Source organism: Corylus avellana, chromosome ca2, assembly GCF_901000735.1.
Source record: "Corylus avellana chromosome ca2, CavTom2PMs-1.0".
Lineage (NCBI taxonomy): Eukaryota > Viridiplantae > Streptophyta > Magnoliopsida > Fagales > Betulaceae > Corylus > Corylus avellana.
Genome location: NC_081542.1, coordinates 30,902,532 through 30,921,280, shown reverse-complemented (window position 1 = coordinate 30,921,280; position 18,749 = coordinate 30,902,532). Strand labels below are relative to the sequence as shown.

At 37.5% G+C, this 18,749-nt stretch overlaps 1 protein-coding gene across 1 annotated transcript; it reads left to right on the top strand.

The window, feature by feature from the left end:
• The first annotated feature begins 1,352 nt into the window (after positions 1–1,352).
• LOC132169582 (uncharacterized) lies at positions 1,353–18,733 on the top strand. The gene is made up of 5 exons (XM_059580598.1): positions 1,353–3,407; positions 3,969–4,097; positions 4,366–4,557; positions 18,342–18,610; positions 18,703–18,733. Exons 1-5 carry the CDS (start codon positions 1,353–1,355, stop codon positions 18,731–18,733), a joined length of 2,676 nt encoding a protein of 891 aa, XP_059436581.1.
• Positions 18,734–18,749: the final 16 nt, after the last annotated feature.

Genomic DNA, 18,749 nt, shown 5'->3' with positions numbered 1-18,749 from the left:
AAATAAAGGGGTCCAAATATGCAATATTTAACACTTATCAGAGTTGGTGGATATTAGTTGCTCTCGTTGGATTATATTTAATAATGCAAATTTTTGAAAATTTTGAAATATTCTATCTGGAGTTTGGGGGCATCATACTTTTTATAGGGCTGAGACTTGGATAAAAAGGTGATAGTAGATTAGTAGGGGCATTTGAAAAAAATGTAAGTTGGTATTTTTCACTAGTCTCTATTTTTTTTTTTTTTTTTCCTTCTCTAAAAGTTGGTTCTCAAATCATCCATCACCATCCAATGAGATTTATTATTTTGAAAAATGTGTTACTAACTTATGTGATTGTGACACATCATTTGAGAACCAATTTTTGAATAAAAAAAAAATCATTTCTCTTTTCACTAACTTTTTTTGAACAAGGAATAAAACCGTCATCGCCAAGTCGGTGACGGTAATGGTCGGTAAGTTCGAAATAGCCTCAGGCCTGTCAATTTTTTAAGAGGAAAGGCCTTTCCCCTAGCTGTTCGGTCTAGCTTTTTTTTTTTTTTTTAGCCCAATTTCAATGTTTGATTAGTTAGGATTTTTTTTAGGGCTGGACCTTTGGACTTTAGGATTTTGAATGGATCATACTTTTTTTTAGTTGTGTCAATAATGTCAATTCGGTTTTAGTCGAAATAAAATACCAACTTTTTAAACGTTATTCTGCCTATCAAATCAACAATGTTGGAAATTAAAAAAGTTTGTCGCCTACCAGCCATCGGTAAGTCGGTGTCGGGCAGTGTCGGTCAGTAGGCAGTAGTCGGTTTTTTGTTTTTTTCTTGCACAATCCTAACTTCTTATGCTATCTACCAAGTAAATATAACCTGCAAGTGATATACCCACCCACTCTAACTGAAAAATAAAAGGCTGACCTCAACAAACATAAAACCTAAAAATCCTCTATATAGTGAAAGAGTAATCCAACTCTTCACATCAATTGAAGTGGTGTATTTTGATTGGCTGATATTCCAAAATGACTTAAAACACGTCAGATTCGCTTAACCCATAATGTAAAATGATTATCACATTGACTCATGGTGAAGATCATTCCTGCTTGAGAAAAAAATACTACAAGAAAATTATAAAACGAAAAATTGTAATACTTTAATTACAGATTTTCCCTAGAAGTATTCAAATAAAAGAAACCGACAAAATAAGAGGAAAAAAAATAAAAAAATAAAAATCGCTAAAGCAGAAATCAGTTCTTCCAAGTTCCAACTTTACCCCCCACCTCCCGCCCCATCCAACTCGCTCTTTTGGAAAGAGGCTCTCTGCTTCTTCCCTCTTCAAACTAGAAAATTCCCTCCAAACCTACACAAAAAATGGCCCCAAAGAACAGCTCCTCTGCTTCCACCAATCCTCCACCGTCTGATGCTTCTTCCATCAAGCTCGAATGTGGGCGCGCCATCGCTTCCCTTCAGAGTGGAAACCACACCGAAGCGCTCAAACTCATCAAAGACTCAATTTCCCGCCACAGCGGCAGAAACAACAACGACAACCCGTACAACTCTGTCATTCTCCACCATACACACGCCGCCATTCACTTCAAAACCGCTTCTCTTCTTGGCGATTCTAACACAAAACAGGAGCACCTCAAATACGCCGCCGACTCGGCCATGGAAGCTTTAGCTTTCTCCCCGAATTCAATCTCCTTACCACTTTTATACGCCCAAGTTCTCTTCGTGTTAGTAGCACTCGACGGAAAGAATGGCTACCAAGAAGTAATAAAAGAATGCAAGCGCGCTTTGATTATAGAAGACCCAGTAGACCCTCTTAAAGATAGCTTCTTCCCAGAAGAAGAGTTCAAAGGTTCGAGCCAAGAATTGCGAGTAGAGAATGTGAAACAAGAACTCAGGAAGTTGATAGCGAAATGCAAGAATATTGGAAGTGAGAATTTAAACATGGAAATTAAGGACGTAATGGAGAGAGTGAGGAAGGTAGAGGCTGATATTGTGGCGACGAGGTTCTTACAGCAGAGAAATCTTTCGACATTTGGGTTGCCTTCGCTTGAGAGAGTTATGACTTATTGGAAGAACGCTATGAGTGTTGAAATGAAGTGGGGATTATTGAAAGTGAGTATCAAAGAGCTTACAGCACATTTTAGTAAGAATACGTTGGCAAAGGCAGTTTTGAAGGAAGCAGTAGACTTTGCTAAGGAGGAGAAAAAATGGATTTTCTGGGTGTGCTGTTGTTGCGGGGAGAGGTTTGGAGACTGTGAACTGACCATGGAGCATCTTAAGGGTAAGCATATGGAGAATCTGTCACAGAGATTGCAGGCTAATATACCAAAAGAAATTGGTGATGAGTGGATTAAGATGATTGAAAATGGTGTTTGGAAGCCCGTGGATCTCCTTGCCTCGGTTAAGGTAATGGAAAACGAGTCAAGATTTGGTGACCCAATTGATAAAGAAGGTGACCCTGAAGTTTTTCTGATCGAAATTGATGAAAATCAGAAGTGGCCATTGTGTGAGGATAGTGAGCGCAGGGGGATCCTTGAGAGAATTCGTGGACTATTGCAATTGTTTCTGAGAAACAGATGCTTTTCAGTGGGACACCTCCAGAAGTTGATGAGATATGCCTTGGAAGAACTGAAAACTCACATTCCAGAATCCCAAATTGAGAATCATGGACTGGACAAAACACTCCTCTGTATATGTTTTTTGGATGCTCCCCGGCTTTGCACAGTCCATGAATTCGTAGAAACGCTGGCTTCTTCTTGTGGCTTGTATTATACTGCAGAGGAGAGTGTTTTAGATTCTGAACAGGCATTTTGCGTTAAAGAGAGGATAGTTTTCAGCAGTAACTTCTCTTGTCTCCTTTTGGATGAGAGATTGTTGCGGGGAGAGCTAATTCCCAGTACATATCAAGATGCCATTGCTGATGATGGAACTGCAGTAACTTCTACTGTTGATGTTCGTCAAAATGCTGAGCTGCCTGATGGTGTTGCTTTTGTTACTTGGTTATTGACGGGTTCTGCCATTGGGGAGCGGTTGCAGGCATGGGCAAGCCTGAGAGAAACCAGAAACAATCAAGTAATGGAGCTTTTCAAAATTCTTAAAATGGAATTTAACCATTTTCAAAAAATGTGTTGGAAAAAACACGTTCGTATGCTATGCTGGAAAGTGCTTATGGAGTTGGAGAGCATATGTGAGGAAGAACAAAAGAAAAGGGAGCAAAGTTCAGAGCCTGATCCACAAAGTCACGCATCCCTCTTGTCGAAGCTGCAGAGGCATGTTGATGCCGTGGCAGATACCATTGAGTTTACAATCACTAAGTCGAAGTTGAAAAGCATTTCGGGAATCCTGAAACAAGGACAAGCAGACATAATTTTCATAAAAGAAACAATCTTTAACCTGAAACTGGGGTTGAGTAAAGAGGTGAGTGTCCAATTTATAGATGGAAAACTTGAATAAATCCTTATCTGAGCTCTCTCATATCAGAAATCAAATATAGAATTGCAGTTTCAGATAAACGTGCATGTGTTAATTCAAATTCTCTATGTATTCAATCAGTTGACTAAGCTTTGGACCTTTTGATTACAAATATTTAAGATATCATATTCAAGCCTTTGGACTCAAATGTGCTTTCAGACTTGGAGAAATTGTTGCAGTAAAGAGGACTTGGTTTAACTCATGCTGGTTGATTTTCAAATAAATTTTGGATATAGGGTAAAACTTGTAATTATAAGCTTGATCATTTATCATCTGAAAAAATATTTTGCTTTTGAATACTGCCTTGACCATGGTGATCCAAATGCCCCAATTTCATAAAATTTGGAGCATGGAATCCTCTTCCCATGGATGATCCAAAGTATAAATTAATGGTAGAAAATGGGAAAAAAAAAAAAAAAAAAAAAAGCAGAGTTCCTCATTGTTGTATAATTTCTTGGGTGTTGACATCAAGCTTGTTTCTTGGTCTCACCATGTTCAGTTTTGCAGTTTCACATACTTGATGGTTTGATCCTGGTGAGAAAAGCTATCATGAGACAGACTGAGCTGAAAATTGGCGTTGCATCTGCTTATGACTACCGGCCTATAATTGTGCACCTGCTCAAGTCATTTATGCAGGTTATGTTGAATGTTCTTGCCATCTTGTTGGCCTACGGCTTGATGTTTTTGTAGTAATTAAATCTCTCTGTTAACGTTGCAGGCACATCTAGAAAATCTAGTTTACAAAGGGAAAATCAAAGGATAAAAAGAAGAAAAAAGATCCAAAAAAGGCCAAGGATATTAAGGTTTTAATTGCTGGGTTTTTTGTTCTTTTTAAACTTTCTTTTTTATAAAATCTTTTAGGGAATTAATATGGTATTAATAATCTACACTTCCTGTATTGTAGGCAACAAGTAGGAGTGAGGAGCACCTTCCCCTCCACCATGAAAATGCAGAACATTATTCAGATCCAGAGATTGGTATTCCAATAAGCACTGATGAACTAAAACAACACACAGAGGAAGAGAAGATGGATGGAGCCATTGCAAAGAATGTAGCAGAGGGTATGCCGCTCGTCTTCTCTAAGCAGTCTGAGATTGTATACTTACCTAGCCATGATATTCAATTTGGTACTATTAATTGGATTGATTTTTGTCATTCCCATTGTAAAGCTCAAGCATTTTCACCTACTTAAATACCTAACTAAATGATGGAGAATATCGGATGGCTGAAAAAATGGCTTGCATTAAAATTTTCCAACTGAGCGAGTGACACGTGTATAACAAAAAAATGCTAGGTGTTCTCTTGGTTCTAGGTGGATATTATTTTATAAAAGGTGAGAGAAATAAGAGATCAGTGTAACAAGTTTCTTTTTTGCTTTTTAAAAAAATAATACCCACCTAATACTAGGAGAACACTTCGCATTCCCCTGTACAAAGCAGAAGTATGTGATTTGTCTCTTGAATGCACATGTTTATTTGTTGTTTCAAAAACTGATGCTATGTTTATCATGGCGCACAACCCCTGATATTTTTCTCCCAATTAAAGATATGTATTTGCTAAAGTATGAGAGAGCCACCTTTTGTTAGGGGTGAAAGGCAACAAGTAGGAGTGAGGAGCACCTTCGCTCGCTTACCACTAACCACCATAACCACTAACCGCTAACAGTTTTTGGAAGCGGTTAGTAAAATCCGCTAACCACTAGGCAGTTAGCCGTTAGTGATGTTTTTAAAATCACTAAACGCTAATTGCTTTTTTTAAAACATATATATATATATATATATATATATATATATATATATATATATATATTAAGTAACATTAGTGAATATATTAATTGTATATAATTTATTTAATATACAATAAAAATATATTGTTTGTATGTTAAATAATGTAATATTAAGTTTTTAAAAAGATGAGTTGGGCATGAAGCCAAGAATAGTGACGCATGGAGAGTGAGTTTTTCAATTTGCCTCTTGGCCTTGTCCCACACGGACAACCACATGTGTTTTCAATTGCCTCTTGTTTGTCCCACATCGAAAAAAAAACCCACCATTTCCAACTTCACTCATCTATATAAAGTACATGTCCTTCCCTAATCCCCTAAATATTTCCTTAGTCGAATATTCAAGCTAGGCTAGCCAAGAGCCAAGCTTCGAGTACTTGGCTTGCCGGGCAGGCGAGCTCGGCTAGCAGAGCCAAGCAAAATTATTTAAAAAATATTTTTTCCTTTAAAAAACGGTTAACCACTAACCGTTTAAATAACTCGCTAACCACCGGTTAACTGCTTAGACGGTTAGCAGAAGCGGTTAGTAAAATAGCGGTTAAATTTAACAGTTTTAGCCAATAACCGCTAACCATAACCGTCTTTTCACCATTACCTTTTGTCACAGTCCAGCAAATTTAAGAATATTGTTGCTCTAAAAATGAATGAATAAAAAAAGCATTAGTAAACAAGAATGTCTATTTGGAAACAAAGCAATTCTTATCCTTGAATTAGAAGCCTAGGATCCTATATAGGTAGATGTCAAATTCAGCGACATACAGAAAAATAAGCTTACATTATCGTATTAGGGTAGTAGATGCAACGCACCTTCACTCCAATTTCAACTGATGCATAGTTGCGTAGTGGGTTTGTAAAGACAAACAAAACTAAAATTATGCACAATTTTCCCCAAAATCAAGAGTCAATCAAAGAACTAAGGCAAAATGGATGCAAAACCACTCCCCGAATGTTGTAGACCGGAAAGATAAGGATTCCATAAAGAAGAGCGATGATGTAAGGGGAAACTTGCACCTGACGAGTTCTACTAAAAATGTCATGTCTAGAGTTTCAGACCTCGGATTAGAGCAAGCTTTGCGGCCTTGGAAAGCTAACTCAAAGATCTACAAAGTCATGTTTCACAAGAGTTTTCCAATTCTGATGTTTACTTGGTCAAAAGAGCCTCTGTTCGCAGGCCGCTCGCCAGCCATCCGAACGGGCTTCTTCTAGAAGTCACCATAGTAAAACCCGAGACATCCGTTCGCAAGCCGTCCGAACAGCCTTGTTTTATGTTTCAGTTTTTAGTTAGTTTTCAGTTGTTTTCGTATTTTATTTCCAGTTATTTTTAAGTGACCGTCCAAACGGGGGTTTGTCCCGTCCAATGAGTATGGGGTCAATTACGGTGTGAAGGTTAAGAAATAATTCCTAAAGGACGAGAAAGCATTGGGAACACCGCTTTAAGAGGGGATCTTAGATTTTTGAATCCCAAGAAGGCACTCAAAAATATTGGAATAGTTATCATGACATTTGTGTCGGAAAGTGCTTTTCGAAGGGGGTCCCATGCACAATTCCGAGACCTGTAGCAAAAGTTATGCTCATTTTACTGAACACTGAGCAATCAGTGAATAGTACACGAGCGCTCATGTGTGGACCACACCAATCACTCGCTGACTTTTTTGGGACCACTAACAAAAGCTGTAAATAGTACACGAGCACTTGACCCAAAAGTACACCGAGCGCTCGCCCCTTTTCAAAGATTCCCTTGCAACATTTGAAAAGCATTTTTCGCATGTTGTATATAGTACACGAGCGCTCGACCCTGTAGTACAAATGAACGCTCGCCCCTTTTCAAAAATTTCCCATTTTACCCTCAGCCTCTTCACCCTATAAATAGCCCCCTGCCCATTCGAGTCTTTGCATGATTTTAGCTCCTGGAGCCCTAGAGAAACTATGCTAAATTAGTTTTGTAAGAGTTGTGAGGTTTTGTGTGCTTTTGGTGAAGAATGAGGTCTTCGTGGAGAGCTTGCCTTGTTGAGGTGACCACTGCCTTTCCCTTGTGTTTTGTTAGGTTGTTATGCTTTTCATAGTTAGCTTAGTTGGTAGTTTTAAGCGTCTAGTTAGATTGTTGTCTTTAAACTTAGTTTGAGCTTAGGTTAGCGTCTCATTATTGTTGAGCATATTTCTTTATGATTAGAGACGTTGTTTTGAGCTAGGAAGTGTTAGAAACCCTTTTTGGCTTTAGGACTAGTCAGAGGAAGGATCGGGGAGCATTTGGTTCAAAGGAGGTTCAGCCTGAACCTCACTGGACGAACGCTCGTCCCTAGGTCCAGGGTGGATCAGGGAATGGCCTTTTTAGCCGAGCACCCAATGATCCCTGTTTTCGAGTCTAGGGTTTGTTCTAGTTGGACTTGGGATTAATAGAACGTTTTCCACAGATTTGGAGAGCCCATGACTTTTGGGGGAATATTCGAAGGGATTAAAAAACCCGGGTGAGTACAAACTCACTTGGATGCTTGTTGTTACTTTTCCCGCAATGCACGTCTATTTTATATATATCAAACATGCATATTTTGCAACTCTCATGAAATACAATTTGGAACTACTTTGAACTCTTTTTTTGTGAAAACGTGCTTTCTGTGAAAATATGCTACTTAACAAGATAATGGTGAGACTTGTAAAACCATGCATGTAAAAGACAGATAAGATTAATTACATCGTATGACATGATATACCGGTACGTGCGGGATAACGGCCATGGGCTTACTATACAGGTTAACTTTATGGTCAAATGGGTGTGTGTGTGGGCTTTGGATCCAATGGTTTCATGACCATTCGCAACCTATTGAGTGCCAAATATTGCATATTTGGGCCATTTAATTTATGTTTGCTAAGCCTTTAACTTTATTATTTTTTGATTTTTTTGTTAGTTTTGGTGTTTTAGTATTTTGTAGGTTGCTAAGGGAAAAAAATGCTCATTTAAAGGGAAAAATGCAACTCATTCCATTAATTTTGGGGCTTAAGACACTTTAGGGAGCAATGGCAACAAATTTGAATCAAGCGATGATTCGCACTCGACGAGTCCCATGAAAAAGGCATATCCAGAGTTGTAGAGCTCGGATTGAAGCGATCTTGGTGTCATTGGAAAGCTAACTCAAATATCTACAAAGTCATATTCACAGGAGTTGGCTAATTCCGAATAGTAGTTCGCTCGAGCGCATATATAGTGAGATCGATCGCACTCGTAGAGCAGCGCAGGAGACTTGATGCACGATTACGATCGAGCGCACTCACCGACCTAGCAATGCTGAAACCCTAAAATAATTTATCACATTTTTCCATTGTAAACGAACGGAGACGCGCCAGGGGAGCCATACTTTATCAATTTTCGACTTTTTTGGGTTTTTGGAGCTTTGAACTCCAATTCCTTTGTAACTTTGTCAATTTCAATGAAGTATTTCAGTTTCTTTATGATTTATTTTGTCATGAAAGGCTAAATCTTCAACTAAGGTTGAAGATGAAGCCTCACCATTGTTTTGTTTGCATATTTTTATGATTTGTTCATACAATTCCGTCGTTTAATGTAATGTATGTTCATTTCAATTCAATTGTGTGACAAAATTATGATTGATTGTTGTTTATAAATCGTGAAAATGTTGGATATTCATTGTGTTTTATCCAACGGATACATCAAATAATTTGATTGAGACTTATATCCATTGTGATTTGTATATCAAACGGATACAGTGGATAATTTGATCTCAATTGGATATTCATTGTGATTTGTAATAGAGATAGATTCATTGAATGATTCAATAGGATTTTATAAAAGTAATAGAACATGCATTGGGTCTAATCGCTTGTCGGATGTATGAACTAAGCATGAGAAGTGTGCTTTGATTGGTGAGGTGAATTCTGAAACCTTAGTCGTTTATCATTTGATTATTGTCATTTTTTTAATTTATGTTTGTTTATTTCTTTATTCAAAAATCCCAAAATTCGGAACTAGGTTAAAATATGATTAGTTTAGATAGAAATTAAATTTCACAAATACAATTCCCTATAGATCATCCTCGCACTTGCATAAGCTGTATTACACACGACTCGTGCACTTGCAAGTAATTATAATTTGCACATCAAGTTTTTGGCGCTATTGTCGGGGAGTTTTTTGTTTGTAAAAATTGATTTTTGTTTAAATTGATTTTATTTTTCTACTACTTTAGGTAGATTTTTGTTTCATTTCTTTTTGCAATTTTCGTTTATTTTTATTATTATTTGTTTCACACTCGAACACACTGGCAGTAGGCGATCGCACCTGCGTTCGACCCATCTCGCGCCTGCACTCAAGCGCATTGCACACTCGCGCTTGATCGCATTCACCTGCGCTCGAGCGCACTTCCAGAATCAGCCTCAACAGACTAGAAGCAGCTAAGTAAAAAAAACAAATTTTGCAAATTATTTTTGTCCATTTTGTGCTTTGTGTTTTTATTTTTCTTTTCTGTATTTTTGTTTATTCTATTATCCCAAAAAAAAAAAAAAACATAAAAAACAAACTAACAAAAATTTGGTTAATGTTTCATATGGAAGTGTGTTTTGTTTAAAGAGTGAGGGTAAGCATGAATTCTCCATTTGGTAATTTTGATGCTACCCCTAGTTGTAGGACATTCACTCTTACCACTACAAGAAATTTGGTTATTAACGACCAAATTATTAGCGGCGACCCAAATGTTGCCACTAATGAAGGGTCATTAGTGGCAACTTTTAAAGGTTGCCGTTAATAGCAGACACTAAATACCAAAGTAATTGATATTTAGCAGCAACACCAATAGCGGCGACCATTATTGCCGCTATTCACCACTTATCAGCGGCGACATCACACAGTCGCCATTGTTGGGCACTCAATAGCAGCGACACACGTTGCCGCTAATTAAACACAATCAGTGGCAACAAACTATTGCCGCTATTATGAGCCTAACGGCGGCGAGATCTCAAAGTTGCCGCTATTGAGTGGTCAATAGCAGCAACGTTTGAAGTTGCCGCTAATGGTCGTGAAGAAAAAATAAAATTAATAAGCCTTATTAGTGGCAACAAAAAGTTGCCGCTATTAAGTGCCTAACAGCGGTGACTTTAAAAAGTTGCCGCTAATGAGGGGTCAATAGCGGCTGCTAATGGTCCTGACGAAAAGGCCAATAAAAAATATGCCTTATTAGCGACGACATAAATTTACTGCTATTGAGTGGTTAATAGCGGGAGCATACTGGTCCAAGATATTTAATGCATTCTTGCCGAAGCCTTGATCTTGGGCAATCTTTGAGATCAACCTCTTTGCCATCTCCAATGTCCAACCTGCACAAAGTATATATCAAGCTTTCGATTGACTCATTGTTTTGATTAGCACTAGGGATTCATACTATTTGCATGGGGTAGGAAACTATAAGAAAGCATACTCCATTGATCTTGCAACCTTACTTGTGATGTCTATGTATAGGAGGTATCTGCATTTTAGAAAAACCCTCCTATCCAGGAGATAAAGGTTCGTGCTAAGGGCTTGGATCAAAAGCCATCATGCTAACTAACTAACATTCAATTATTTCCCCAGACATTCCATGCTAGCATGTACTGGAGTTCCTTGTAATTATTCTCTCCTTTCATTATAATTAGTCGTACTGTAGTCTTAGCATCCATTGACTAATTAGTTGCAATGTTCTTCTAACAACAACTGAATCAATGTGAACATTGGATACATGATGAAACAACAGAGTGGTTGAGGCTGTGATTACATATGCATGTGGAGTTTTAAGAATATTATACTAAAATCATTTTAAGAATAGTTTCTTTTTATAATGTATATTTGTTTATGTTTATCTTATGCTTGGATATAAATTGAAAACAGAGAATACTGTGAGAGTTGCATGTGTATCATGTTTAGCTATTGTTCTCTCATTCTGATAAGCTATGAAGGACAAAAATAAAATAATCAGCCCCCCAAAAAAAAAAAATGCCTACCAATAGAAAAATGGCTGCTGGTCATTATCTGGTTATATATATATATATAGATGCTTTTTCTATATATATATATATATATATATATATATATATATATATATATATATATATATATATTTTTTTTTTATCATTAGAGGCAACTATAGGGTCACCGCTATTGATCGTTTCTATTTTGTTTTTATTTTAAATTTTCACATATCAATAGTGGCAACCACTAAGTTGCCGCTAATGATAGAGAAATAGCGGTGACTTTATGTTGCCGCTAATGACAGACGAATAGCGACAACTCTAGGTCGTTGGTAATGATGGAGAAATAGTGGCAACTATATGTTGCCACTAATGATAGAGGAATAGCGGCAACTCCATGTGGCCGCTATTCACTTTTTATTTTTTATTTTTATTTTTTAATTTTCTTATATCATTAGTGGTGAGATTGGAGTCGCCGCTAATGACATACAATTAGCGGCAACTTGGCGGTTGCCGCTAATGATATACCAATAGCGGCGACCGTAGAACCATTTTGAACCTTTTTTTCCGGCAAAAAAAAAAATATTAGCGGCAACCTAGAGTGGCCGCTAATGAGTTTTCATTAGTGGCCATCTTGAAAGTCGCCACTATTTAGCATTACCGTCGAATTACTACCAACCACCAAATAGCGGCCACGTGTCGCCGCTATTTGTAAATAGTGGCAACTTTTTGGTCATTAGCGGCGACTCAAAGTTGCCGCTAATGACCATAATTTGTGTAGTGTACCAACTACCCTCACCATTTCTATCCATGTGGACCATGTTCATACTGCTCCAACCCTTATCATAGTTGAGATAATTGTCCATCCTGGGAAAAATTTTCTAATTTCTTACATGAGCCGATGAACACCAATTTCTCCAGTCCTGGGTTTGAATCAAACTCCACTTTTTAAAACCCAGACTGGAGCAACCATTCTGATTTCTCGTGGCAAGCTCATGCTACGGGAAATTTTGCTCCCAAATTTCATCAACTGCACCATTTTGAATATTCACAGTTCGATAATCCATCTTCCATTACTACTATCTTCCTCAACAATCTTTGTGACGCCCTGATATTTGTGCTAGCAAATTCATAAGCATGATGCTGCAACATTAGAGATTTCAAAATAATCTCACAGTGGAAAATTGTATATAATGTGCTGAAATGGTACTTTTAAAGAGACGACATAATATTCAACTAAATAATCGGAGCTTCTAATTTATTATTACAAAACAATGCAACTAAAATTCTATTGATTGTTACACAATACCCAAAAGTATGCCGAACAAGGCGTTGATACAATTCTACCCGATTGTCTAAACTTTAGATAAAACTTCACCAACATGAGATCTCGCACATCTCAATAATGAACCATCAAACTCGACTGCAGAATTACCTTGATTGTCCATTCCTGCAAGCACTACAATATTGTGAAGTAGTGAGTCAATTGATTCCCGATAATATAAATAATTATTGAATCATTTATATAAAAAGACCAGACATTTTATAAAAGTAAAGTACAATGGTAGTGTAGTGACGTATTAGTTTGTGTTTTATGATCATCTTACTTCAGACCTCTCGTCATGAGCTCTCAACCCTCTTACGTTTGTTATGCCCCTCACACTTTAGAGATTTACCTGTTTGGTGCCGGTGACTCCACCGCCCCAGCTTAGTTATATATTAGCCCTGTTAGACGGTTATATACCCCCATCCACTGAGATACTGACAGTTCCTAGCGGCAATCCACCCAGCTTGTTCTTAAGGTGGCTATCTTATCAGCTCAATTATTATTGGACACAGTGCCCGTTGTTGTGAGTAGTTGAAATTAAACTATAAATAAAGCTACAAAAATATGTATTATTGAATATCCATATCACCCTCAGTAGGTAAGAATACTTACAGTAGATTGCAAGTATGGATCATCACCGGTAATTACCAATAAAAACTCCACCAAATCTTCTCTAGGTAGCTAGTTTAGAAAAATAAGAACACTTGAACACTACAAGAAAGATCTTAAGCCATTTGGTATTTGGCTTAGAACTAAGAAAGAAAATGGAAGGAGGAGCAAGCAATTTTACCTGTTCTAAGATTGTGAATGAAAAGCTTAAGTGAAAATGAATTAGCTTAGGCTTTTATTTCTAAGAGAATGAAAGGCTAGGATTCATTTTCACACTTTTGATCCAAGGGTTGAGATGTATTTAACCAAAATAATGAACCTAGCGTAGATAGAGGACTCCGAGACGAACATTTTATATTTGGTTAGACTTCATCCGAGTTTGTCTAAGTCTATTTTTGTCCTGTACAAAGTTTCCAATTCAATAATACCCTAACCACATGCATTCCCACTTGCCCACTTGCCTTATTAAATGATTATCATGATAATCATCAATACTAGAAGACTTTAAGCTTTCAACCAAGGTGGCTAGCCTTGATATCTTTCCTTAACAGTTTTAATCTCATCAGACAGTATGAAAATTAAGACACTGCTTTTTAGGCTAAAAACTGAAAAGCTTCAAATTGATTTCCAACTTCACCAAACACTATTATAAGTAATTTATTTACTAAATTGGGTTTAATTATGCCCATAAACATATTTGTGAAGCTAAATTAGAGAATTAAAGTGATACACAAAGAGAGGTCAACAATCAATATAATATACCTTTAACACCAAATAGTTATTTAATATCATTAATCCACATATTATTGTTCTAATTTATTTATATTTATTTAATCTATTGAATATTATTTAAATAAGAGTTTCGAAATCTAGGTCGTTACAATCTTCACTAGAAGACTCTCTCAAAGAATTCATGCAACTAACCAACCAATTCACAAGGCCCATAACACAACCAGAATTATCATTGGAAGACGCACTCAATGAGTTCAGGCAAACAATCAACCAACCCATTCAAGAAATCACAAATGCCACTATGGCCAACACTGAAGCAACTGGAAGGTTGGAAGGATAGCTCGATGATCTAGTTGCTGAATTCAACAAAATTGAGGAAGAGGAGCTTTAAAGTCAGGAGATGTTAGTTGAGTGTTAGTGGTGTTAAATCAACCGAAAAAATAGGAAAAAAAATTGAGAAGAATTGGGAAGAGTTGTCTTCCCAAACAAGACTGTCTAAACCGACTTAATTTCCTTTTATTTTCAGGGTTAGGGTTTGGGGGATATAAATACATGCTTATAGCTGCTAGAAACGTAGGTTTTGATATTATTTGAGTTAATTTCAATAAGATTGCTCAGAGTTGAGTTTCTTCATGATTTTCTTTCAAATCCTAGAGAGTATTGATAAGTGCTGAATATTTTATATTCTATCCCCTTAATTCACATATGTTAATCTCTTAGTTTGGTTATTATGTGATGTTTTGTTTCATTTTTGTGCTTCTCGTAGTTTTTTGGTTGTTTGAAGAAAAGGAAGCGTTTCTAGAAAGTTCCGATCATAAAAGGCATTTTTGGGAAAAGCTAGAAGCTTGGGATCGATCGCATGCAAGTTTAGGCTTTAGCGCAGCGGCTCGAACACACAAGGACAAAGATTGAGTGCATCAGCGCTCGATCGCACAATCAGCCAGGCTCGAGCGCATCACAGCCAGGATCGAGCGCAGCCATGCGCTCGAGCGCACCACTTTGCGATCGAGCACACTAGAGCGGCCAGACCTCTTTTTCATTTAAACTTAGGTTTTCAAAGTCCTATTCTAACTAGGACTTTGACCTACGAGTCTACTAGGTTTTCTGGGCTTCTAGGGTTTTCCTAAGCCTATAAATAGACCTCTATGGCTTTAGAAAAGATATACAATCTTGTAGATAAGAATTGGAGGCTCAAGTCTAGAAGTGTTTTCGATTTCTTCTTTTTGTTTTTATTTAAATTATGTGTAACTAACTCTTTGTTAGGGGCTAGATTGAAGCCTCAATCATGTCTCCTTAGGATTTCAATATTGGCGCATTTACTGCAATTATAGTTGAGTATCTAACTTGGTTAATTCCTGTTTAATCAAATTCCTCATATCAAGGTGCTTGACAACCATATGCATGTGTTTGGATTTATGTTATTTGTGTCAATTTGGATGACCGAGTCCTGGGCATAATAAAGTGACAAAAGAGTCTCTTCACGGGTTCTTGGTTTAATCAACATGGAGAACTGATAGTAGATACCATGCCCTAGGCTTCATGTGTTTGTTAATTTCCATAGATTTATGCTTTCTTAAAGAATAACTTAATAGATACCATGCTAAATCCTTTGAGAAAGAAAAGAATTAGAATACATTCCATGCCTAATTCGTTACTTAGGGAGATCAATAGCATAAGAAGTAGATACAATGCCCTTAGGTTGGCAAGCATTAAGTATATCAGTATTGTTTATCTTAATTGAGCATGATTAGTGGTGGATATCAAAACTCTAACTCTTGTTCGTATTATTATTTCAATTTAATCTTTCAATTCTGGACAATTCATATTTCTAAAGCATAATTTACCAATCCTCGTGGGAATGATCTCATATTTGCCTACTATACTATCGTTTTGATCTTGTGCACTTGCGAGTAAAACGTACCGTGTATTTGCCTATTAATTTAGGTGGGTATTTGGCACAACAAGTATCTAGCGTATAGAGAAGATTTTTTAGATCGTTTGATCATATCAAGATCTAAAAATACATATATATATATATTTGTTCTTTTGTGCTGTTCTTCTTTACAGCCTACTAAGTCGCGCTGCATCAGTTGGTATCAAAGCCCAAGTTAATTTCCATCAATGGGGAGGGGCAACCATTGTGCAGACATGAACGAAAGTCTTATATGGTGAAAGAGGAATGCAACTCTTCACATTAATTGAAATGGCATATTTTAACTATAATGTCAAATAAGTATAAAGAATATCATTACTCAGGATTTGAACTTATGATGAGTATTATTCTTGCTTGAGAAAAAATATACTCCAAGAAAATTAAAAAACAAAAAATTGTAACACTTAGGCTCCGTTTCTTTTGACGTAAAATGGTTTCTAGAAAATGATTTTCTCATTTTACGGTGTTTACTGCGACGTAAAATAGTGGTCAACGGAAAATATTTTCCTTTTGACCGAAAATTCTTTAATTTTCGAAAAATAGTTTACGGTTTTCGTCTCATTTTGAAATCGACGGACCTTGCCAAGACCCGCCCAGGACCCCTACGAGACTTGACTAGGACCTGCTCGGGACTCGCCCAGCACCCGCTCGGGACCCCGCCGGGATCGAATCGGACCAAAACAAAACCCGCCCGGACTTGACCGGGACCCGCCTGAGACCCCGTCAGGACTTGACCGTACTTGCCCAGAACTAGACAAAGCAGTCCCCGGACCCGCCCAGGACCCCGCCAGGACTTGACCGGGACTTGTCCAGGACTTGACTGCACCCGCCCAGGACCTCGTAGGGACTTGCCCAAGACCCGCTCGGGACTTCACCGGGACTCGCTCAAGACTTGACTAAGACCTAACTGGACCCGCCCTTGACCTGACTGCGACTTGCTCGGGACCTGACCGGACTTGCCTGGGACCCACCCGAGACCTGCCTAGACCTGTCGAGACCTTCCCGAGACTCGCTCAGGACTTGATTAGGACCCTGCCGGGACCTGATTGAGTTTTGCTTACATATTTTGGCCCCTTAGTTTACATTTGTTAATCCCTTGGCTGTGTCATAATCTAATGTTTTGTGTTAGTTCTTTGCTTTTAGTATTTTGTAGGTTGCTGAGGGAAAACAGCGTGTTTAAAGTGAAAAATAGAGCATGTGAAGAGTCACATGCCCGAGTGAGATCGAGCGTACTGGCCATGCGCTCGAGCGCACTCGCCCACCATATATGCTCTAGCGCCGTTTTTAGGGTTTTAAGCCCTAGAATCCCCTGTAAAAAGACGGCTAAGCCTCAAAAAACAAGAGGCTGGTGACAAAGTCCGAATTTCTATAGTTTTTCTCTCTTTTAGTTTAGTTTTTAGGTTTAAGTTATATTTTTAACAATCATGTATAGCTAAATTCTCAACTAAGGTTAAGGATGAAGCATCACCGATGAAGAACAACACACTTTCATGTAAGTCAATATCATCTGAATTTATGGGTTTTTAAGGATTCAATTGTTTTGCTTTAATTCAATTATTGATATTACTCTTGGATATCTATTGTGATTCCCGAATACATGTGATGATTTAGGAGAGTTTCATTTAATTATTTGTTTGGGTCTTTATTACTTCAAATAAAATTGGATATCTATTTGTGACTTATCTTACGGATACAACTGATGATTTGGTTTAATCCGGATATCTTTTGTAATTTGGGTAATAGATGGATACATTAGATGATTTAATTCATTTGTGAAGCATAATAAAACACACATAGGAGTTTGTTTGTGAGAACTTCGAATGGTATTGATGAACATGGAATGTGTTGTTCTGACTTGGTGAGTGTGGATTCCACAATTTTAGTATTTTTATCTTTTGATTATTGTTATTTTTCTTTAGTTTATGTTTATTTATTTTCAAAATCAAAAATCTTTTGGAACTAGGTTAGGATAAAATTAGTTTAGTTATATTTTGTTCTTCAAAACACAATTACATGTGGATTCAACCTCGCAATTGCAAAAGCTATATTGCACACAACTTGTGCACTTGCGAGTAATATTTATAACTCACAATACCATCACGGGACTTGTCGGCAAAATATTTTTGTCAAAAAATATTTTCGGAGGAAAACGTTTGGTTATTGTTCTATGTGGGATATTTGCATGCTAAAAAGTGAGGGTGAAGCATGAATTTTCTGTTTGGTGATTGTAATAATTTTCTTGTACAACATGCTTCTCATAGTCGTAGAACACTAGCTCCTACCAACTACCCTCACAATTTTTGGCCGCATGGACGATGTTCATACTGCTCCAACCCTTATCATAGTTCTGGTAATTGTCCATCATGGGGACAATTTTCCAATCTTTCATATGAGTAGATGAACGCCAATTTCTCCAGCCCAAGGTTTGAGTCAAATTCTAATTTTTACACCACAAACTAAAGCAACCATTTTGATTTCTCATGGCAAGCTCATGGTACGGGAAATTACGCTTCCCAAGTTGATGAACTGCACCATCCTGAATATTTGCAGTTCGACAACAAATCTTCTACCCTTTCACCTTGCAATTATTCTCCTCAACAATCTTTGTTGGAAGACGCTCTCAAATCCTTCATGCAACTAACCGGCCAATCCACCGCTCAAATGCCACAATCACACTTATCGTTGGAAGACGCACTCAATGCGTTCAGGCAAACAGTCAACCAGTGCATACTAGAGCTTAAGAATTCCACCATGGTCAATAACCAAGCCATTCAAGAACTCAAGGATGCCACCATGGTCAACACTCAAGAAATTGCAAGGTTGGTGATGAGTGCTAAATATTGCATATTTGGACCCCTAAATTTACACTTGCTATGCCTTTAGCTTTATTATTTTCTGATGTTTGTTGTAGTTTTGGTGTTTTATGTTTTGCAGGTCGTTGAGAGAAAATTGCGGTCT